This window comes from Neohortaea acidophila (genome assembly GCF_010093505.1).
Source record: "Neohortaea acidophila strain CBS 113389 unplaced genomic scaffold BDY17scaffold_3, whole genome shotgun sequence".
NCBI lineage: Eukaryota > Fungi > Ascomycota > Dothideomycetes > Mycosphaerellales > Teratosphaeriaceae > Neohortaea > Neohortaea acidophila.
In genome coordinates this window covers 500,696-522,945 of record NW_022985512.1, presented here as the reverse complement: position 1 = coordinate 522,945, position 22,250 = coordinate 500,696, and the positions used below count along the sequence as shown (strand labels likewise).

The window sequence follows — 22,250 nt, the reverse complement described above, 5'->3', positions numbered from 1 at the left end:
TGTACACCTCACACATCCGTCCCTCAATCCAACCGATATCACACGACCGCTCGAGCCGATACTGCCTTGGAGGTCTCGTAATACCAGCATACCCGACTCTGCACCACAGCCAGCGTGAGCCAAAGCCCAATTGAGCCGCGAAAAGGAGCAGGAAAGGGCCACTAGGCACTCACCATCATGGCCGACCGCTTCCCTTCTCTTGACGACTTTGATGCCGGTGAGCAATGCCAATCTCGGACTGCTACAGTCAACAAGCTACTCATGCTAAACACGTGCAGGCCAAACTACAGTACAAGGCCAAGGCGCATCGAGCGCAGCCGAAGAACCCTCCGACTTTCTCGCTCGCGAGCGTGCATTGCTGGGAGATGACGCGGCTCAGTTCACCTCTTCCGCCGACAACAACGCCGCAACAGTAGCAGACGCCGAATCAGATGACGATGACGACCTGCTCGGCGGCGGCGCCGGTGGATCCTCACAACCCGTCGCGGCCGACACCAATGGTGACATGATGGGCGACTTTGAGACCAGCTTCCCGGAAGTAGACACAGCCAACGAAGCGGTCGCACCAGGCGGAGGCACAATCACCGGCTCCACCATCCCCTACCGCGCTCCCGACTCTGCCGTCTATGCGGACGAAGAAGAACCGGAAGTGCTGCGCACATGGCGCGCCAACCGCGACCAACAAGTGCAACACCGTGACGAAGTCTCGGCGTCGAAGAAAGCGGAGACGGTGAAAGCGGCGCAGGAGGCAATCGACGAGTTCTACGAGAATTACAACAACCGGAAGGACAAGCAGATTGCGCAGACGAGGAAGGAGGCGGAAGAGTTCCTGACGCAGAGAGAAGATACGACGAGTGGCGGGACGAGCTGGGAGAGAATCGCCAAGCTGGTCGATCTGAGTGGTAAGGGAGCCAGTGGTGGTGCACAGGGAACCGTGAAGGGCAGGATGCGGGAGGTGTTGGTCAGCTTGAGGAAGGACGAGAACGCCCCTGGTGCGAGTGGATATTAGACGGGAACGCGGTAATCTCTAAGACTGGCCTTCCGCGCGGAGATAGGATTCCGCAGTCTCCTTTCAGACAAAAGAAAAGGCTTCGTTCCCCTGACTTGGAGGGAGGATGCAATGCATTGCAGTATGGAGTTGGGTGAATGAGTAGACAGCTGGTTTACGCTTCTGGCGACATCCATCTTTATTCGTCAATGACCAGTCGATAGATTACCATATGTTCACTGCTCACCTATCTCCATGCCTCTTCACAAGTTACTGCGGTGGAATAGTCGCCCGAAACAATGGCTGGTCACGTGATCAAGACTTTGTTCCTCCGATCCGAGCTCGGCGTCCGAACAGCTGGTAGGGATGGTGAGGTCAGCACAAGCACTCTAGCCTCACACCTTACCTTTCATTGTGTCTCGTTCAATTATACTCAATCACACGAGATCGCCAACCACCAGACACCACCGCGCGCGCAATCTTCCATCCCCCCTCCCACTTGCCTATCAAAAGGCCTCCTTCCCGCGACAGTGATTGTGCGCTCCGCGTAACATAATGGCAGCGACAAGCAAAGAGGCAGGAAATCGGTAGCATCACTATTCCCCCCGCGAGCCGCGTCTCGCAGCAGTGAGAGATGGCTGTGTGTGGCCCTCGACTCGCGCGCAGGGCATGGGACAGCCTGGGAAACGGAGCGCTGTTCACAACGAGAATATGGCGGCCGGTGGTGGGCTTTGAATCGACGACCCTACGCCTCAACTCGCCGACATGTACCGTGCAGAACTCGAGATTGGCACACTCCAGCTGCCTGTCTACTCTTCGCACCGCCTCTTCCTCTCCTCGACCATCCATTGTCCTCCAAACTCGATTTCCGCATCCATCGAAACAGTCGCGTCGCGTTCTCCAGACGAGCCCGCGCCCGCAACAAGAAGCTGCCCCGAAGCAAGCACCCACACAGACTGCGGTCCGCAGAACGGAAGATGAAGAGGAAGCCTATCGTAAATCAGTGAAGACCCAGTCCGATCCGCACGACGAGCCAGACGATATCGATGGATTTGACAAACGCACCGAGAAAGCCGCCCAAGCCTCGCAAATAAACTTGAGCGCGAAGTTGTCTACTGAAGGTCCAGATGGAGAGGGTAAGACAGGAGGCAGCTGGCGAGAGGTCTGGCGACTGCTCCAAATTGCGCGGCCAGAAGTGAGGCCGTTGAGCCTGGCATTCGTCTTCCTGCTCATCAGCAGCAGCGTCACCATGAGTGTGCCCTTCTCCATCGGGCGAATCATGGACGCTGCTACGAATGACCAAGGAACAATGTATGGATTCAGCATGGAGCAGTTCTATCTCGCGCTGGGAACGCTGTTGGCCTTTGGCGCATGTGCCAACTATGGACGCATTGTGATCTTGCGGATTGTGGGCGAGAGAGTCGTCACGAAGCTGCGGAGTTCGCTCTTCAGGAAGACTTTTGTGCAGAATGCCGAGTTCTTTGACGCCAATCGCGTGGGAGACTTGATCAGTCGACTGGGGAGCGACACCATTATCGTGGGCAAGAGCATTACGCAGAATGTGTCTGATGGGCTACGTTCACTGGTCTCCGCAACAGCTGGTCTGACCATGATGGGATATGTCAGCATCAAGCTCACGGGAGTCCTGGCCATCTTCCTGCCACCCATTGCCATCGCCGCCTTCTTCTACGGCCGCGCGATTCGCAATCTGAGTCGACGCATCCAGAAGAACTTGGGTACGCTGACGAAGATCGCGGAGGAACGACTGGGCAACGTTCGGACGAGCCAGGCTTTCGCCGGAGAGCTGCAGGAAGTGAACAGGTACAACACGCAAGTACGCAAGATCTTTGGCCTTGGACGGCGAGAAGCATTTATCAGTGCGACATTCTTCTCAGCGTCGGGTTTCATGGGCAACATGACGTTCATTGCATTACTATACGCTGGCGGATCCATGGTGAAGAACGGAGCTATTTCAATTGGCGACCTGACGAGCTTCTTGATGTACGCCGGCTACGCGGGGAGCAGTCTCTTCGGCCTGAGCGCCTTTTACAGCGAGCTTATGAAGGGCGTCGGCGCTGCCACGCGGCTGTTCGAGCTGCAGGATCGCGAGCCGACGATCAGTCCTACGAAAGGCTTGCCCGTCCCATCCGCTCGAGGTCCGATTGAGTTCCACAACATCGCATTCAGCTATCCCACCCGCCCCGCGGTGCGGATTTTCGAAGACCTTTCCTTCCGCATCGAACAAGGATCGAATGTAGCGATCGTGGCGCCCTCGGGAGCAGGCAAGAGTACTGTTGCGAGTCTGCTCATGCGATTCTACAACCCGACTGCGGGCAAGATCACGATTGCGGGTAGGGACATTGCGGAGATGAATGCGAAGCAGCTTCGGCGCAAGATCGGATACGTGGGCCAGGAGCCGGTGCTTTTCAGTGGCACGATTGCGGAGAATATTGCCTATGGCAAGCCTTGGGCCACGAGAGGGGAGATTGTGGCTGCTGCGAGGCAGGCGAATTGCCAGTTCATCTCGGACTTTGTGGGTCGTCTGCTTTCAATAGACATGTATTTCTGACGCTGACAAAACAACAGCCTGACGGTTTGGAAACGTTTGCCGGAGCGCGAGGAACTCAACTCTCTGGTGGGCAAAAACAGTATGTTGCCCGTTCAAATGCTTACCTGCATGCGACGCTGACTCTTCTCGCTACAGACGCATCGCCATTGCTCGCGCCTTGCTCAAGAACCCCGACATTCTGATCCTCGACGAAGCAACGTCCGCCCTAGACGCCGAATCCGAAACGCAAGTCAACCAGGCACTACAAAATATGCTGCGCGGCAGCAACACGACCATCTCCATTGCCCACCGCCTGAGCACGATCCAGCGCAGCGACGTGATTGTCGTCATTGGTGCGGACGGAACGATTGCGCAGACCGGCCCGTACAAGCGGCTGGCGGAGGACAAGGACGGGGCGTTTGCGAAGCTGATGGAGTGGCAGATGAGTGGGGCGACGCCTTTGACGCGGCCGGAGAAGGATGTCAACCCGGAGTTGACGGAGGAGGAGAGGAGGAAGCTGAAGTTGGAGGAGAGGGATCGGGAGATTGCGAAGGAGGAGGCGGAGGCGGAGGAGAAGGAGAGGTTGGGGAAGGAGAAAGTGTAGATGAGAGGAAAGGTCAGGTGTATTGTGAGTGATATGGACATATGATCAGATATGGGAAAGGAATGGATTGTGCAGTAAGGAATGGACGGATTGGGGAATATGGAGGGTAGGTGATGGCGGCGGATGTGACGGGCGCGGTGCATAGCAAGTCTACTCTCAATCAATTGATCACTGCTTCTCTGCTCTGTGCTTGCAAAGTCTTTGAGTGCTTTGGAAGAGTACCTTACATGCATCTCAGCAGGCTTGGAGATCAGGAGGTGTTCCAGCCAAGCGTGGTGGTTGTCAGGTCACGTGATTACTAAGCTGCCTATAAGCTTCCACGAGGCCTCCAACCTTCGTTTAAATTAAGCACATCTCCACGCCAAACGGCCTCCCTCTTGGCGATCATCATCCCGCGGCCGGTTCATCAAGACCCCTGTGTCTCGCGACACCACCATTCAGGGGCGGGCGTGTCTCGCACATGTCGCCGAATCCGGACATTCATCCTCCTTTTATTCATTATTAATAAGAACAAAGGCGCCGATGGTCGCTGCGCGGTTCCTCCCACCCCAAAGGAGGTGCCTGTAGACATACGTGCCTCACATGCGCCCAGCGCCCGTTCAGCATTTCCATTCGACACTGGCGCTTACCAAGCAGATCGGCCATGATTCAATATGCCGCGGTTCACTCTCCCGCTCGTCGCTCTGTCCGAGCTCGCGAGCATCAATAATGTCTCCTTCCCCAGCTCCAACCACTACCAAGTCGTCACGCCCCACGACGGACTCGTCTGGCCATGGCGCTCCTACAAGACCTCCTACCACACGCCGCCCGTGTTGAACGTCACCCACTATGGCGGCGATCTCGCTCCCGGGTACATCTTCTTCTCGCCCGCCGACCATCACGGAAAGTACGCCACACACGAGGCGTCCGGCACGGGCCTTGTGATGACGAGCGACGGCGAGCTCATCTTCGCCGCTGAGGGGAACGACTATAGTTCCTGCACCAAGGTTCCGAGCGGCATGACCAACTTTCGCATGCAGCACTACCTCGGCCGTCCGCACATTACCTACTGGGATGGCTGCAACGACCCCCATGCCCACTGGGGCCACCGATGGGGTAGCCTGACTTTTCTCGACGAGGAGTACAACCACGTCACCGTCAGCCCGGACTTCCATGTCGACACGCTAGACGACTCGACCCAGGGCCACATTGACATGCACGACCAGCGGGTGACGGACGACGATACCCTCGTGGTGACATCCTACAATTCTACGCAGCTTGACCTTCGCTATATGGGCGGTGCCATTGATACGTGGGTATCGGACAGCATGTTCTTCGAGTTCGACGTCGACACGGGCGAGACGCTGTTCAAATGGAGCTCCACGGAAACCGTCTTTGAACTGATGAACGAGACGAACTACCCGTTGAACCCCAGCCGTGGCTCGCAAAGGGTCCCCTGGGACTGGTTCCACATCAACTCCGTGCAGAAAGTTGGCAAGGACTACATGATCAGCGCCCGGCATCAGTCCACCATCTTCATGATCAGCGGCGAGGATGGCCACGTGATTTGGAAGCTCCACGGCATCACCGGGGGCGACTTTGGCGAGATGCCTCAACGCTTCCGTTGGCAGCACCACGCAACTGCGCAAAACGTCACTGCCAACGGAATGGTGGTCAGTCTGTTCAACAACAATAACGGAGGCGGAGAGACGGAGGCCTCTCAAAGCACCGCGCTCTCGTACTACCTGTCCCTCCCGCCCAACCCTGACCACCCGCCTCGCGTGGTTCAGCACCTCAAGGGCACCGAGAACAACTATGCCTGGGCAGGTACGCAAGGCTCCTACCAGATGGCGATCGGCAACGGGAACGACTTCGTTGGGTACGGCAAAACCCCGCTCATGCGGGAGTACGACAGTCAGGGCTATCTGCTATGGCAGGCGTGGTTCGGCGAAGCAACGACGGTCATGAGCTATCGCGCCTTCAAAGACCAGTGGAGCGGCACACCCAAGAACTGGGATCCCATCGCCCTCTTCGAGCCCCTCAGCCGCTACCCCGACCAAGCCAATATCTACGTCAGCTGGAATGGGGCAACGGACATATCGCACTGGGCGATTTTCGCCGGCGCGAATCGCGAAGACCTCGTCCCCATCGGTGTCGTGGAGAAGAAGGGCTTCGAAACGGGCTTCCAACCCCCCGCAGATACGGGAGTCGACATTCAATGCGTGCAACTTGGCGCCGTGCGCGACGGCATAATCATCCGCGGATCCAATGTCGCCTGCCGAACCGACGCCCCTGCACCACCATCCAAAGCACATATCCCCTTCGATCCCCTCCACTCAGGCCTGGACATTACCTACCCCTCTCTCTTCCAAGCCGGCCTCGTCCTCGCGGTCATGCTCGCCGCCTTCTGCGTCTACAAATCTTGCTGTCGGCGCAAGCGCTTTCCCTCTTCCTCCGGCAGCCTCATGGCAAAAGCCGCCGACGCCACTCTCCCTCGCTTTTCGCACGCGCGCGGCCCCTCCTGGTTCTCGTCGCACTCGCGCGCATCTTCCCTGTTCTCGCATGCGCGCGTCCCCTCCGGCTTGAGTTTGCGCGCTTTCACCCCTCCTGCAACGAAGTACAAACTGTCGCCTATGGTCGGCGCGGAGGACGAGGGCGTGTTCGAGGAGGTGAAGGTTTCTGGCGCCGAGGCTTCGAGTCAAAGGGGAAGGAGGTCGACGTTGTTGGGTGCTGGTGGTGCGGAGGAATTTGACGATATGAAGGAGGATGCTGGCTCGCATGATGACGATGACGATGATGGGTATGATAGTAGTCGGGAGGATTCGAATGCGCGCACGCCGTTCATTCGGCGGGGTACGGATTGGGAGAAATAAAGGGCGTGAGTTTTGGTTTGCTCTCTTTCCAGCGGTTCGATGAAGGCTTTTTTTTTTTGTAGATAGGTGGATTTGTGGTATTTCGATGGTCTGCTCTACTCTATGACACGATATACATTTCCATTGCTGCAGGTGTCTCGAGATGGGATTGCAGGGCTGTGTGCCCGACTGACTTCCGGCTGAGGATGCATTCGAGCTTCTTCTCCCTTGTGTGCTGCTGCGGCGACAGAAGTCATGGCAAATTTGTCTCAAGGCCATTTCTTGCCTGGTGGTCTGCGGTCGCGGGCCTGCTGTCATGAAGGCCGGTCGAGATCACGATTATCTCGAAGGGCTGCATCTGCCAGTAGTAGGCTCGAGATTGGATAGAATGCACACGAGAGGGAGTATGGTGGACCCAGAACTCGAGACGGAGTGGAATAGTCACGAGATCCCTCGGGCTCAAGGGTAGACCGCCTTCAAATGCTTCCACAAGGACACCTTGATCTGGCCGACTTGGAGCTGATCATCAAAGGTCGACGCCGGCACCCACGTCTCCACCTTCACCAGCGCATTCTCCGCCGACTCCAGCGAGGCATCCGTATACACACGCCCGGTGTCATCGTACGTCACCTCCTCCCCGGGCCGAGCAAGCAGCTGCTCATACAAGGCGCTCGAAAGGCTGTGCGGCGGACTGTCGGCCGCCGGGTCCTTGCCGAGCGGGAACTCGATGCAAATCAGGTAGCCAGAGGGAGCCAACAGCTGGCTCATGCGAGCGGCCCATTTCGAGCGGAAGACGGGCGGGATGATGCTGAGGAAGTTGTAGTCGTAGATGAAGTCGAAGGTGCGCTCGCCGTCCGGCACCGTGGCGCCGTGCGTTTCCGACAGGAAGTTGGTGGAGAAGAAGTCGCCCGTGATGATGCGCGCCTCGCCCTGGCCGGCGTGCGTGTTCATTAGCGGGTAGTGGTGGGTGTTGATGGGGTCCGCGAGCAGTCTGAGCGCTGCTTCGCGCGCGGCGGGCGCGGCGCCGAGGCCTACGGCGTTGAGGCCATAGGAGGCGAAGAGGAGGACGTCGTAGCCGCGGCCGCAGCCTGGGATGAGCGCTGTTTTGCGCCGCGGGTGACGCTTGCCGGGCACGCGTTTGAAGACGTCGGCGAAGATGTCGTGGCGGTCGCGCAGGGCGAGCACCAGGGCTGGATGGGGTTGATGGCGGTCCCAGGGGGTGATTTTGAGGCGCCAGAAGTGGTCCTGATGGTGAAGGGGAGTGGTTAGAGTGTTGTTGTCGCACTCGCGTAGGGATGAAATGACTAACCCAGCCGTGCACCTGTTTATCGACTGAGAGAGTCTTGAAATGCTCGTAGAACTGCCGGCGCCACTCTTTCCTTCGTTCTGATTGCGCCTCGTCCCATTCTTCGTGGACCTTGACGCCTACGGGCAGGGCCATTGCAGTCGCAGCCTACACCCAAATGGCAGGCGATGTGGGAAAGGGTGGAAAATGAACACCAAAAAAAAGGAGAAAACAGCAGGCTGCGTGCCTTGATATCTGGATCCATATAGTAACATCACCACTTACATAGATGTACCTTTCATCAGTCATGCTCACAGCTGAAGCCCCGCACCGCAGCGGCCACGGGACTTCAACCTCCACTGCGGCCTGCCCAACCACAGGCCAAGCTGATGATTGAGAGTCCAGGCGAATGCCCATTTCCAGCAGTCCCCGGCTGGCACAACTACCTTACCTGCCTAGGTAGGCAGGTAGATAGCGGGTCAAGCTTTGTCTCCGTAAGCCGATGGTATACGTGGGCATGAGGCTGTGTGGGCGATGGCCAGATGCCGGAGAAGGAACGCGACTCCGTCCACCACGTGCTCAAGAATGTACCAGCGGGATGTAAAACTTGGCCTCGTCGCCGGCTTCGGCGGACTCCATTTCGTGGCTGGCACAGATTGGCGTTTCCACGCTGCGCGGTTTTTGGTTTCTGGTCGTCGCTAGCTTCCGATTGTCGGCGCGTGCCTGCTTGGGAAGGACGCGTGCCGACTTCCGGCTTCCATATCCACGGCTACCCTCACGTTACGTATGGTTTGACTAACGCTAATGCGCCTGAGGGCGTGAGTGATTTCGACATTACTCGTCGACTTCTCCCGCTCCTGCGTTGTTTGTTCCTTCCATTGAGCAAGTTTTCTGGTTTGATGCGCATCTCCTTCTTCGTCACGGCTTTCTTGGAACTTTCTGTCTGCACAACACGGTCCTGGACTTCGTCGAGGATGATCGTCCTCGGCTTCCAACGCCTTCTTTCCCCGCCACGATGAGCGCAGACCATGATTTAGAAAAGGGCGATTTGCAGCCGCACCTCGAGAAAGTCGACACGGACGACTCCAAGGACCTCTCCGACAAACACAGCACCTCTCGTAAAGAGCGCATTGCCTCCTCCCACCCCAACGAGTCCGGGGAGCTCGCTGAAGACGATGAAATCAGTCCCCAGGGTCGCGGCCGCCGCGCACGTCGCTCCTCCGACTCCTCCAACGAATCCATTCATACCGCTCACGATCACCAAACCGCCACTCCTTCCCGCGATCGCAGCAGAGCCCAATCTTCCGCCAGATCTGTGCGGCGCGAGCCGGTGAATGTGCCGCGGTCCCAGCGAAGAGGTCTTCTCGGCCGCTTCACCCTCATCCCAGAGATCACCAACCAATACGACTACCCGAGACGAACCAAATGGATGCTCACCTTCATCGTTGCCGTCGCCGGAGCAGCAGGTCCCATGGCTTCGAGTATTGTCCTCCCAGCCTTGGTCGATATCACTCGAGACCTCCACTCCACCCCTACCATTGTGAACTTGAGCATAGCCTTGTTCATGCTGAGCATGGCCATCTTCCCTCTTTGGTGGAGTAGCTTCTCCGAAACGTTCGGCCGTCGCACCATCTACCTGACTAGCTTCACGCTGTACATCATCTTCAGCATCGTCGGTGCCGTTTCCACCAACATCGGCATGTTCCTCGCCATGCGTATGCTTTCTGGCGGTGCTTCAGCCAGTGTGCAGGCCGTAGGTGCCGGATCGATTGCGGACATCTGGGAGGTACATGAGCGAGGCCGCGCAATAGGTCTGTTCTACTTAGGACCCCTTTGCGGACCACTTCTCAGTCCGATCATCGGCGGCCTACTTGCGGAAAATCTGGGGTGGAGGTCGATTCAATGGTTTCTTACCATCCTTGGCGTGGTCATCTTGCTCTTCCTCACCCTTTGCTTACCGGAGACACTGCGAGAGCAAAGGAGCGTGGCCGCCAGAGCCGAGGCGGAAGTCGAGCGAGAAGTCGTCGCCGACACCAGCGGAGAGAAAGGCGAGAAACTCGACTCCACTGCACGCCCAACGCTATCTCGAGTCTCGACAAAGCAGTCAACACTCCACCTCAAATCGAAAAAGTACCTCGCCATTTTACGCCTCTGGTTCGTCGATCCCCTCCGCATCATCCTGTACCTCCAGTTCCCCGCCGTGGCCATCTGCGTCTTCTACGCCACGGTCTGCTTTTGCGCTCTCTATTCCCTCAACATCTCCATCCAGGCCACCTTTTCGGCCCCGCCTTACAACTACAGTAACATCATCGTCGGCTTGTGCTATCTTCCCAATTCTCTTGGTTACTTCATCACTTCGATTTTCGGCGGCAGATGGGTGGACCGGATCATGGCCCGTGAGGCGCAAAAAGCCGGCCGGTATGATTCGAAAGGCAACCTGAAGTACCAGCCAGAGGATCGGATGAAGGAGAATGCGTGGCTCGGGGCTATTATGGTATGTCACTCTCAAGATGTGGTGGGAGATGGCCACGGATCTATGCTAACTAGTCATTGTGGAACAGTTTCCCGCGGCGCTCATTGCCTATGGCTGGACCGCAGAATTCGGAGTCAACCTGGCAGCACCACTCGTAGCAAACTTCTTCTTCGGCATCGGAAGTATGCTGATATTTGCAATGGTGAGTCTTCCACCTCGCTCTACTCTGATCCCAAATGCAAAACAGTCACACTAACTCACTCACTCCCAGGTAACAACGATGCTCACCGAATTCATGCCGCGCAAACCCAGCAACGGCGTGGCCGTGAACAACTTTGTACGAAACATTTTCAGCTGCGTGGGAGCGGCGGTGACGGAGCCGCTGATCCAGGCCATCGGAAACGGGTGGCTGTTCACCATGTTCGGACTGTTTTCTTTCGTCGCCGGGTTTGGGTGTTTGTGGGCTATGAAGCGATATTCGAAGCATTGGCGCATTACGATGGATAAGAATCTGAGCAAGGTCATGGGAACGTGAATTATGGGACGATGACTGTTTGTGTTTGCTAGAATTGAGTAGAGATGTGTGTATTGTGCAGCTCTTCCTTGTGATCACGTGATCTTGCATGTACCGGCTGACCCGGTAGCATGGAATGTAGCAAGCGGTGCGAATTCCAGCGAGCGAAATTTGATGAACTACTTCACGGCATCTGGGATCAAAACATGCAGAGAGAGTGGGGAGTGAATGCGTTCGGAACAACGGCCCATCACAATGAGCAGTATTGCGAGATCACGTGCAAGGTGAACGTTGAGTATTCGCCCCTAATCCATTTGCACTGCCACAGCGTGGAAATTGCGCTGAGACGGGACTGGGCAGTGCACTTTGCATCGCAGCAAACAAACAATGGACTGGACACGACATCTTTGCGCCGGAGATCATTCAGTCTATTTGGAAGGCATCAATCTGTAATATCCATCGCCGCTCCTGCAACACACAGACTGCATCGAGTGCATCATCGATGCGTGTGGAGAAGCTCCGCGTAATCCGGCAGGCGGGAATTTAGAGTTTGACACCAGCCAGTCGATTTACTCTTCTTGGCCTCGCCCCGGTTCTTACCCAGAGCGTTGCGTACCCATCCGCGCCACTCCCTCCTTCACCATCTCACCTCCGCCGCCCACCCCTTCACCCCCTTCACGCCCGCCACAGTCTGTCGCTATTATCCGGAGCGCGACAGTCATAGCACCAGGGAGACGACACTGACGCCTGATCCGCGCCTTCCCTTCGCTCGCTCTCGACACTTGCGCCCGTCCACCTTCGCTCCCCCGGCTTTGAAGCCGCGCAATCCCTGCCCTGCCCACCTCCGACTGCCACATCATCACCACCATCACTCCTCTCCCTCCACCACGCAGACGCCGACATGGCGCCGTCCATCCGGTCACTGCTGACCGCCTCCCTCTTCGCCCTCGCCCCCTTCGCCTCCGCCTCGCGCGAACTCACATCCACCTCCCTGGCAACGTGCCAAGAGAACAGCCAGTTCAGCGCCAGTCTCTTCGACATCGCCCTCACCCCCGGCAACGGCTCGCTCACCTTCGCGATCAATGGTGTTAGTACCATCACTGGTTACGTGCTGCTCAACATCCAGGTCAGGGCCTACGGCTTGAGCGTGTACAACGGCCAGATCGATCCCTGCGAGGATGCGGCGCTGAAGGGCTTGTGTCCCATGCAAGAGGGTCCGATTCAACTTCCGCCTTCGGTCGTTACCATTCCATCTGGCGCGCTCAGCGGAGTTCCGGGTAAGTGACAGACGTGTGACACAAGGGTATGAGCCAGCGCTAACTGCTGTACAGGCATCGCCTACACCGTCCCCAATCTCGATGCCAGCTTCCAGATCAAGTTCAATGATACCGCTACCGGCCAAAATGTGGCCTGTGTCGAGGCGAGCTTGTCGAACGGAAAGACTGTGGACCAGAAGGCAGTCGCTTGGGTCCTAGCCGTCACTTCCGGTCTGGCTCTTGTGGCCTCCGCCATCACCTCTGGTCTCGGTCACTCCAACACCGCCGCACATGTCGCTGCCAACGCCCTGGGTCTTTTCGGCTACTTCCAGGCCCAGGCTTTCATCGGTATGACGGACATCGCCCTGCCCCCGATCGTCGAGGCTTGGACCCAGAACTTCCAATGGAGCATGGGCATCATCCGTATCGGCTTCATCCAGAACATTGCCACCTGGTACCAGCGCTCAACCGGCGGCACACCGTCAGAAATCCTTTCCAACCTCGACGATTACTCGGTGTCAGTCCAGAAGCGTGACTTGGGCCCAGCATCGGCGTACACCTTAGGCAAGCGGGCACTTCAGCGCATCGGTGGGCCGGTGATGAAACGAGCATCCTCGGATAACCCAGCGGGTTCCTCCAACAACCCGATCATCGTCTCCGGCATCAAGCGTGTTGGATTCATCGCCGGAATCGAGCCGACCAACATCTTCCTCACGGGCTACATCTTCTTCTTGATCTTTGTGGTCGCCGTTGTCCTGGGCGTCATCCTCTTCAAACTCATCTGCGAAGGTCTTGTCAAGGCTGGTCGTCTCAAGAACAACAAGTTCCAAGACTTCCGCAACGGCTGGACAACCGTGCTCAAGGGGATCATGTACCGCATCGTCCTCATTGGCTTCCCTCAAATGGTCGTGCTCTGCTTCTGGGAGTTCATCCAACGAGATTCCGGAGCGGAAATTGTGCTGGCCGTCTTCACCGTCTTCACCATGATTGGCATTCTCGGCTGGGCTTCTAGCAAGGTCATCCGACTGGCACGCCGCAGCATCGCCATGCACAAGAACCCGGCCTACATCCTCTACTCGGACCCCGTCGCACTTAATAAGTGGGGCTTCCTCTACGTCCACTTCAAGGCCACGGCGTACTACTTCATCGTCCCCGTCTTGATCTACGTCTTGTTCAAGGGCATTTTCGTTGCCTTTGCGCAGGGTAGTGGAGTCGCGCAGGCGATCGGCTTCGTTGTCATCGAGGCCGTCTTTCTCATCGGCGTGTCCATCCTGACGCCCTACATGGACAAGAAGACCAACGCCTTCAACATTTCCATTTCGGTCATCAACTTCATCAGTGCCATCTTTATGCTTTTCTTCTCGAACGTATTTGGCCAGCCGGTAAGCTTCACCCCAGTTGACTTGTGCACGATCATGTACTGATAATTCCCAGCAAATCGTCAATGGTGTCATGGGCGTGGTCTTCTTCGTCTACAATGCCGCCTTCTCCACCGTCTTGCTCATCTTGGTGCTGATTGCGTCCTTCTACGCCCTCTTCTCCAAGAACCCGGACACTCGCTACCAACCCATGCGTGATGACCGAGGCAGCTTCATCAAGTCCCAATCGGAGCTCACCACCGAACTCGACGCCCTGGGCGCCACCGCCCGCGGCGAGCCCAAGCACGGCTTCTACGGCAACAAGGGAGCACGTATCGAAGAAGACGACAGCAGCCTGTCGGGAAGCGACACCGCCAAGAACCACATGACCACCACCACCTCCTACACCGGCGCCGGCACCTATTACCCGGCTGAAGACCAGGGCGGCCGGCACAACCCGCCCTCGCCGTACTACCAGTCCCCGGCAAGACAGCCCGGCAGCGCCGACGGTAGCCGCGCGGCGTCGATGACGAGGGGCGGCTATCGCAACCAGACCGCGAGTCCCAGTCCGTGGCAGCGAGGCGCGGGCTACGACTAGAGACTGAGGAGCGATAGTCGAAGTCGGCCCCGACCCAAACGGCCCTCGGATGGAGTAGATCCGCGAGAGGAGGGCTGGGGGAGCAGCAGACGCGAGTCGGACGACGCGGTGCTGGATAAGGTGGCTACGATGTATTATCGTGACCCGTTGCCTTCGTGGCCAGAGTAGGCCGAGCACGGGGCAAGATGAGAGTTGTACAGTGTGGTGTTGCACCCATGGGGTATAATGCATGGGGTATGTTGTGGCTACTACTATATGACAGTCGCGAGCGACTGCGGGAGGACTTGGGGCTAGGCGTTTAGGAAAGATGCAATTGATGAGCGATGGAGGGGGCGATGGAGGGAGGGTGCTGGTCGTAGCGGCTCATGAAATACTACATGCTGGTTAATGTCTTCAGATCATCTCTGCCCTTTGAGTTGTTGTCAAATTCTTACATATCGACCTCGTTGTCTCTTCCGGTGGCGATGATGACATGAACGCAGGCTTATCTAATTCCCTTGCAATGAATCAGTCGGCCACGGGGGATGGATGAAGGAGAGCCGGTGTCCAGGCTAACAGCCGTTTCGATATATTGATTCCGCCTCACCCCCCACATGCAGCAAGGTTGGTCGTTAGCGCTGGCTTTCCCGCCCAGACTGCGGCCTGCAGCACTGCACGTCCACCCATGCCTGCACTCTGCTGGCCAACCCTGCATGCAACCTGTCAAATTCCCGCTTCACTCCATCCTCACCTTCACTTTCGCCACTCCGTTCAATCCCAAGCAGTCCGGGTTCACAAGGGAACTCCATCGTCTAGGTGTTCGTGGCTGACGTGGACAAGAGCCGCCTGCCTACGGCACCCTTTCGATGCGCGTTGTTCGCTGCTCTTACTCTACCGCCTAACAGCGGCGCCCGACGGTGTCTTCACATTCTATCGAGCGGGACATTCCCATGGTTCTCGCTTGAAGGAGGGACAACCTATTGTCGGCAGCACCGGGCTATTGAGCTTGCCTGCCCACTTCACAACGCCGCAAACTCCCCGGCCGACTACCAACCCACGAGAAACACCACCTACCACCCCCGATCTCCCTCCCCTCCGCCAGCTGCAAGCTGATGCAGCCCCTCCCCCGCCCAAAATGGAAGACCAATTCAAAACGCGCACCATGAAGCGCAAAAACGTCAAAGGCCTCGCCCTCTCCGCCCCGCCCAAACCCGCCGCCGCCGGGCCCTCCGACCAAGACGCCCAGCTGCCCGGCGCAATAGGCAACGACGGCAGCCGCGCCGACACCCTCGAGATCGGCGTGGAGTTCCGCTTCGACCTGCGCAGCGAGGATTTGGAGATGATGAAAGAGCTGGGCGCCGGGAATGGCGGGACGGTGAGCAAGGTGCGGCATGCGGCGTGGAATGTGGTGATGGCGAGGAAGATTATCCATGTTGAGGCAAAGAAGGAGGTGCGGCGGCGCATTGTGCGGGAGTTGCAGATTATGCATGAGTGCAACTCGCCGTATATTGTGTCGTTTTATGGCGCGTTTATGAATGAGTCGGGGGATGTGACGATGTGTATGGAGTATATGGATGTGGGGTGAGTTGGAGTGTGTTCATGCCCTGGGAATATCACTGATGAGGCTGGCGCAGATCGCTCGACAGCATATCCAAAACCTTCGGCCCGGTGCGAGTCGATGTGCTCGGCAAGATTGCGGAGGCCGTGTTGGGCGGGCTGAAGTATCTCTATCTCGCGCACCGGATCATGCACCGCGACATCAAGCCATCTAATATCCTCGTCAACAGTCGGGGACAAATCAAGCTGTGCGATTTCGGCGTCTCTTCGGAGTTGGAGAATAGCGTAGCGGATACCTTTGTCGGCACAGGAACGTACATGGCGCCGGAGAGGATACAAGGCAGTCCGTACACCGTCAAAAGCGATGTCTGGAGTGTTGGACTTACGCTAATGGAGCTTGCAATTGGCAAATTCCCGTTCAGCGTGGAGAACGATGAGGAAGATGCCGCCGGCCCGCAGGGGATTCTGGACTTGCTGCAGCAAATCGTTCTGGAACCCGCGCCGAAACTCCCCAAGAGTGATGCCTTCCCGCTGATCCTGGAGGATGTCATCGCCAAGTGTCTGATGAAGAATCCGGAAGAGCGACCAACGCCTCAGGAACTCTACGATGTTGATCCCTTCCTACAAGCCGCCAAGCGAACGCCTGTCGATCTTGAACAATGGGCCGTGAGCATGATGGAGCGGCAGCACCGAAAATCCCACCTCGCTCCTCAACTCTCACCAGCCACAAGAGCACTTCTCCGAGGCGCGGAGACACCTGCATCTCAAACATCACAATCGTCTACACCGTTCGACGGAACCACACCCGTCTCCGGCGAAATTCCCATCTCGTCTGCTCCGTTCAACCACTCTGCGGCGACAAGACCTTCATTCCCGACCCGCACGAGTAGCGCACAAAACATCAGTGGAAATGGCAGTGCAGGTTATGCACAGGGGCAGAACATTAACCTGCCTTTCAGGCAGCCTCCGCCATCCTCCGCTGCTCCTCCCGTGACTGCGCGGCCAGAGACAGCGAGGAGCGAGCGAGCCGAGTCCTACCGGCGTCCAGTACAGAAGCCGGGTTATGCAGGGTATGTGCAGTGATAATGTGCCTGGCAGCACTGTACACACCGATACAAGTCGAGTGTTGGAATTGGTGAAGTGCTATCTATGTTTGAGTCCTCTTTTGATGGTCGCATTTCCTTGCAAGGCGTTGAGGCGACGCAGCGTGTTTTGTTTCGTTTGTGGGAGACTGTACGCATCGCGGGATGGTGACTTGGAGCTCTGCATATCTGGACTCAAGTGATGAGATAGTAGATGCAAGCGATTCGCTTTCGATCTGATGCCTGTCTGCCTCGTCAATCGCGTAAATGAAAGGCGGCGCACGTGACTTCGTAATTTTAGCGCGACACTTGTCCGAAGTAAAGCCGGCGACATTCTTTGAACTTTTGAATGAACGCCCAACTCGCAAACATCTCCGCGCGCGCATTGCACCACCTCCATCCCTCCGCCCTCTCTTTTGGTGTGTTTGAAGCAGTCGTCTAGTACGCATCTTCACCGCATCCCGTCTCTGCTTTCACTCACGGCTGTGTCGCTACATCCTCGCCCCCAATACAACACGACCTCCTTTCTTGACCTCGTCTACCCACAGTCATGGACAACTTCTTCGACCGCACCGCCACGGTGGACAGCGGGGATGAAGAAGAGGAGGAGTTTGATGAGGAGACGGGCGAGCCAGTTGATCGGTCGCGCAAATCAAAGGCGACGAATGGCGATGTGGATGATTCGAGTGAGGAGGAGGACGACGATGATGATGTGAGTATACCTGTTCCTTTTGCCTCGTTCACGTTGATGCGAGTGGTTTGTGCTGATTGTTGGCTTTTCATCACTCTAGGAGGAAGAAGCGCGTCGCATTCGGGAAGGATTCATCGTCGATGATCCCGAGGAAGACGACGAGGCTGCGAGGGAGCGCCGGCGGGAGAGGAAGAAGCGCAGAAGGGAAGAGCGAGAGGAGGACGAAGTTCTGGACGAGGAAGATTTGGATCTCATTGGAGAATTGCATCCCGACTTCGACCATCGGCAAGCGGAGAAGAACAAGTTCAAGCGTCTGAAACGTGGCCATCGCGACGACAGATCGGCAAACGAGGTGCGAGGTGTGGAAGACATCTTCTCCGACGAGGAAGAAGGGGGCGAGGCTGTTGCGCCTGCGCGGGGACGCGGCGCGTTTGGGCAATATGGTGATGAGATGGACGATTTCATCGAGCAAGATGAGTTTCCGGATGAAGAAGGCGGACAACTTGATGACGACCTTGGAGTCCGAGCCCCAAGACGCCCTGGCTTTGCAGACTTGCAGAATCTTCGCGAATCGGGACTCGACGAGGCGGACCTTGAGGACATGCGAGGTGCATTCGGCAATGGGGATGAGTTTGGCTGGGCGCTGGAGGCCGAGGCTGAAAACAACGAAGAGTTGGCCGATCCCGAGAAGCCGCTGGAGCTCAAGGACGTCTTTGAGCCATCGCAACTCATCGAGAAGATGTTGACGGATGACGACAACAACATCCGTATGAACGACGTCCCAGAACGCTTCCAGCTCGCTCGGAAACCTTACCAAGATCAAGCCGAGCTACCAGAGGAGGAGCTCGCGGAGTGGGAAGCGGAAGAAGCCAAATGGGTCGCTGGCATGCTCTTCCCCAAGAAGAAGAACATCTCGCCGAGCCTTCGAGGACCCTTCGAGCAGGCCGTCAAGACGGTCTTGCGGTTCATGAATGTGGAAGACTATGAGCCGCCATTCATTTTCCAGAACCGCAAGGACTACTTGATCCACTCCGAGCAGGTTCCCATCAGCCCGAACCCCAACAACCCTGGCGCGCCGGCCTATGACATTAAAGCTGAGAAACTGCTGAGTCAAACGGATCTGTGGGATGTCTTGGAGCAGGACCTCAAGTTTCGTGCATTCTCGGAGAGGCGACGGGCCATTCGCACTTCCGTGGCGGCACTGAAGGAGCAGATCTCGGACTTCAGCGATACAGTCTTTGATGATCTCCTTCCTCTTGCCGCGCAAATCGACGACTTGCAGGATCTCCAAGACTACCTCAACTTCCAGTACTCTGGGCGATTGAAGGATGTTGCCGCCGAGCGCGCCGAAGCCAATGGACTGCAAAAGCGTGCCGGTGGTAAGCGAAGTCCTTGGGACAAAGTCCGACAAGGACCCGCATACCATCTCGTTCGAGCTTTCGGCATCACCGCCGATCAACTTGCTGTCAATGTGGACAAGTCTGGTCGCAGGACGTACACCGACGATACCGACTTGCGTCCGGATGACCTGGCAGATACGCTTGTCCGTGATCCTGACTACCCCACTGGACAGTCAATCCTTGCCGCCGCCAAGGCCATGGTCGTCGAAGAGATCGTTATGAGCCCTCGCTTGAGACGATACATGCGCCAGATCTACTACGAAAAGCTCGTCTTTGACGTGCAGCGAACGGAGAAAGGACACAAGCAGATCGACGAGGGCCATCCGTACTACGAATTCAAGTATCTGCGCGGCCAAAAGGTGCGCACCATGATGCTCGATACGCCGGAGATGTTCTTGCGAATGCTCAAGGCGGAGTCGGAGGGTCTCGTCGAGGTGCGCGTGCGATTGCAGGGCGAGCGCAAGGTCAAAGAGGACTTGCAGAAAGCCATTGAATCCGACAGCTTTTCCGAAGTCGCGGATGCCTGGAACGAGCTCAGACGGGAGGTGCTCGATACCGCGCTGGCCCATCTGCACAAAATCATCTCCAAAGGCGTCAAGGATAATGTCAGAAGTGAGTGTGAGAACAAACTCGCGGGATACTGTCGAGACGCATATACCCAGAAACTCGATCAGGCGCCTTGGAAGCCTCGGGGAATGGAAGCTGGAACGCTTCCTCGCGTGCTTGCGCTCTCCAATGGCGGAGGAAACCGAAGCGATGCCATTTGCTGGGCGTACCTCGAGGAGAACGGAAGGGTGCTGGAGAACGGCAAGTTCAGCGATCTCCGCCTTCCTGCACCTGGTCTAGCAGAGAGCAAAGACGTCGAGGCTTTCGTCGAGCTCGTGGAGCGCAGAAAGCCGGATGTTGTGGCTGTGTCTGGCTGGTCAGTTGAGACGAGGCGTCTTTACAAAGACCTGCAGGACATCATCGAGAAACATACCCTTCATGGCGCCCCTTGGACTGATGACAACGACCAGGAGCGTCTCGATCCGCTGGAAGTTGTGATTGCGAACGACGAGGTTGCTCGCCTCTATCACACCTCGAACCGTGCGAATGCAGAACACCCAGGCCTGCCACCGCTTACGAGATACGCCATTGGCCTCGCGAAGTATCTGCAGAGCCCTTTGAAGGAATATGCTGCGCTCGGCAGAGATATTGTCTCGATCTCTTTCGATCCGAATCAACAGCTTGTACCGGAAGACAAGCTGCTCAAGTACCTCGAGACTGCCATGGTGGATATGGTGAACCTGGTCGGCGTCGAGATTAACGATGCCGTCAATGATCCATACACCGCCAACCTGCTCCCTTACATCTGTGGCCTCGGACCGCGAAAGGCGGCGTACATGCTCAAGATCATCAATCAGAATGGCGGAGAAATCATCACGCGCGAGGAACTGGTGGGTGACGTGGACCAGGGCAAGCGGCAAGCGGTCGGGCCCAAGGTGTGGACCAACTGCTCCAGCTTTTTGTACATCTCGTACGATGACAACGAAATCGGCGCGGACTACCTCGACAATACTCGCATTCATCCTGAAGATTATGACATCGCGCGCAAGATGGCCGCGGATGCGCTGGAGATGGACGAGGAAGACATCAAAGCCGAAGTCGACGAGAATGGCAACAACGCCGTTGTGCGTAAGCTGATCAAAGACGCCGAGCAAGACAAAGTCAACGACCTCTTGCTCGAGCAGTACGCGGAGCAACTCGAGACGAAGTTTTCGCAGCGGAAGCGTGCGACGCTGGAGACGATTCGTGCGGAACTGCAGAACCCGTATGAGGAGTTGAGACGTGCTTTTGAGAGTTTGACCACGGAAGAGATCTTCACTATGCTCACCGGCGAGACGCGAGACACGCTTGCCGATGGCATGATTGTACCGTGCTCGGTCAAACGCACCTTCCTCGACCATCTCGAAGTGAAACTCGACTGCGGCATCGACGGCGACATTCCCGATATTGAGTACCCCGACGAGATGAAGAATAGCGGCCTCGAGCCCCGACAAGTTTGGGCGCCACATCAAACCATCCAGGCCAAGTTGATGTTCATCGATCGCAAGAAGCTGGCCGCAAAGTTGACGCTGCGAGAGAGCGAGCTGAGCGTCCCCTACCGACGTGCCGTGGACCATGATATCGACGAATGGGACTACGAGCAGGAAGCGCGGGACAAGAAGGAACTCAAGAAAGTCATCGACGCCGGCACCTGGCGCGCCCAGCGAGTCATCAAGCACCCCGTGTTCCGCCCCTTCAACTCCAGCCAGGCCGAGCAGTTCCTTCAGCCGCACGGCCGTGGCGACTGCGTTATTCGCCCCTCGTCCAACGGGCCCGACCATCTCGCCGTCACGTGGAAGATCCACGACGACATGTACCAGCATATCGATGTGCTGGAGCTGTCGAAGGAGAACGAGTTCTCCGTCGGCAGAATCCTCAAGATTGGGGGCAAGTACACGTACAGCGATCTCGACGAGTTGATTGCGCTGCACGTCAAAGCCATGGCGAAGAAGGTCGATGAAATGATGGGCGACGAGCGCTACCAGAGCGGAAGCAAGCAGCAGACAGGTAAGGACTTACATCCCCTCCTCCTTTAACACGACCCACATTTTACAAAATGCTAATGGTCTTCGCAACAGAGCAATGGCTCACCACCTACACCGAAGCCAACCCCAAACGCTCCATGTACGCCTTCTGCCTCAATCCTAAGCACCCCGGCTACTTCTACCTGTGCTTCAAGGCCGGGCAGAACGCGCCGCTCAGCAGCTGGCCGGTCAAGGTCATTCCGAATGCTTTTGAGTTGCAGGGACACAAGTACCCGGATATGCGGGCGCTGAAGAATGGGTTTAAGCTGTTGTTTGCGAATCGGGGGGCTGCGGGTGCGCCCGGGGCGGCGGTGAATGGGAGGCGGTGAGGGATGAAAGGTGTTGTGTGGTTGAGGGAGAGGGTTAGGGATATGTAGATTTACTGAGGTTGATATGATTACTTTTCTGATGTGCTTGTTTCATTCGTGAGATGCTGTCAGTCGTGTTCGGTGATAGGATTGTTCATGGCATCCGGGC

General features: G+C 57.0%; 8 protein-coding genes across 8 annotated transcripts; 7 read left to right on the top strand and 1 right to left on the bottom strand.

Annotated features, from left to right (window-relative positions):
* The first annotated feature begins 11 nt into the window (after window positions 1–11).
* On the top strand, window positions 12–1,238 carry BDY17DRAFT_292897 (clathrin light chain). The gene is made up of 2 exons (XM_033732903.1): window positions 12–217; window positions 279–1,238. Exons 1-2 carry the CDS (start codon window positions 178–180, stop codon window positions 1,007–1,009), a joined length of 771 nt encoding a protein of 256 aa, XP_033591649.1. The 5' UTR covers window positions 12–177; the 3' UTR covers window positions 1,010–1,238.
* A 166-nt stretch (window positions 1,239–1,404) lies between these two features.
* On the top strand, window positions 1,405–4,322 carry BDY17DRAFT_292894 (ATP-binding cassette permease). Its single transcript, XM_033732902.1, has 3 exons — window positions 1,405–3,521; window positions 3,575–3,636; window positions 3,693–4,322. The coding sequence occupies exons 1-3, from the start codon at window positions 1,623–1,625 to the stop codon at window positions 4,138–4,140; spliced, it is 2,409 nt and encodes an 802-aa protein (XP_033591648.1). The 5' UTR covers window positions 1,405–1,622; the 3' UTR covers window positions 4,141–4,322.
* A 172-nt stretch (window positions 4,323–4,494) lies between these two features.
* On the top strand, window positions 4,495–7,063 carry BDY17DRAFT_292892 (ASST-domain-containing protein). Its single transcript, XM_033732901.1, has one exon. It carries the CDS (start codon window positions 4,794–4,796, stop codon window positions 6,990–6,992), a length of 2,199 nt encoding a protein of 732 aa, XP_033591647.1. The 5' UTR covers window positions 4,495–4,793; the 3' UTR covers window positions 6,993–7,063.
* On the bottom strand, window positions 7,064–8,890 carry BDY17DRAFT_292890 (S-adenosyl-L-methionine-dependent methyltransferase). Its single transcript, XM_033732900.1, has 2 exons — window positions 8,281–8,890; window positions 7,064–8,216 (listed from the first exon to the last, which is right to left on the bottom strand). The coding sequence occupies exons 1-2, from the start codon at window positions 8,410–8,412 to the stop codon at window positions 7,431–7,433; spliced, it is 918 nt and encodes a 305-aa protein (XP_033591646.1). The 5' UTR covers window positions 8,413–8,890; the 3' UTR covers window positions 7,064–7,430.
* A 140-nt stretch (window positions 8,891–9,030) lies between these two features.
* On the top strand, window positions 9,031–11,275 carry BDY17DRAFT_292888 (major facilitator superfamily domain-containing protein). Its single transcript, XM_033732899.1, has 3 exons — window positions 9,031–10,750; window positions 10,818–10,931; window positions 11,001–11,275. Exons 1-3 carry the CDS (start codon window positions 9,272–9,274, stop codon window positions 11,262–11,264), a joined length of 1,857 nt encoding a protein of 618 aa, XP_033591645.1. The 5' UTR covers window positions 9,031–9,271; the 3' UTR covers window positions 11,265–11,275.
* Window positions 11,276–12,144: 869 nt separating this feature from the next.
* Window positions 12,145–14,455, top strand: BDY17DRAFT_247097 (uncharacterized protein; the record flags this gene model as incomplete). Its single annotated transcript, XM_033730793.1, has 3 exons — window positions 12,145–12,520; window positions 12,575–13,881; window positions 13,934–14,455. The coding sequence occupies 3 exons, from the start codon at window positions 12,145–12,147 to the stop codon at window positions 14,453–14,455; spliced, it is 2,205 nt and encodes a 734-aa protein (XP_033591644.1).
* Window positions 14,456–15,569: 1,114 nt separating this feature from the next.
* BDY17DRAFT_315623 (mitogen-activated protein kinase) lies at window positions 15,570–17,074 on the top strand (the record flags this gene model as incomplete). The annotated part of the gene is made up of 3 exons (XM_033735923.1): window positions 15,570–16,015; window positions 16,069–16,877; window positions 16,914–17,074. The coding sequence occupies 3 exons, from the start codon at window positions 15,570–15,572 to the stop codon at window positions 17,072–17,074; spliced, it is 1,416 nt and encodes a 471-aa protein (XP_033591643.1).
* Window positions 17,075–17,623: 549 nt separating this feature from the next.
* Window positions 17,624–22,102, top strand: BDY17DRAFT_321948 (transcription elongation factor SPT6; the record flags this gene model as incomplete). The annotated part of the gene is made up of 3 exons (XM_033736729.1): window positions 17,624–17,785; window positions 17,865–21,756; window positions 21,828–22,102. 3 exons carry the CDS (start codon window positions 17,624–17,626, stop codon window positions 22,100–22,102), a joined length of 4,329 nt encoding a protein of 1,442 aa, XP_033591642.1.
* Window positions 22,103–22,250: the final 148 nt, after the last annotated feature.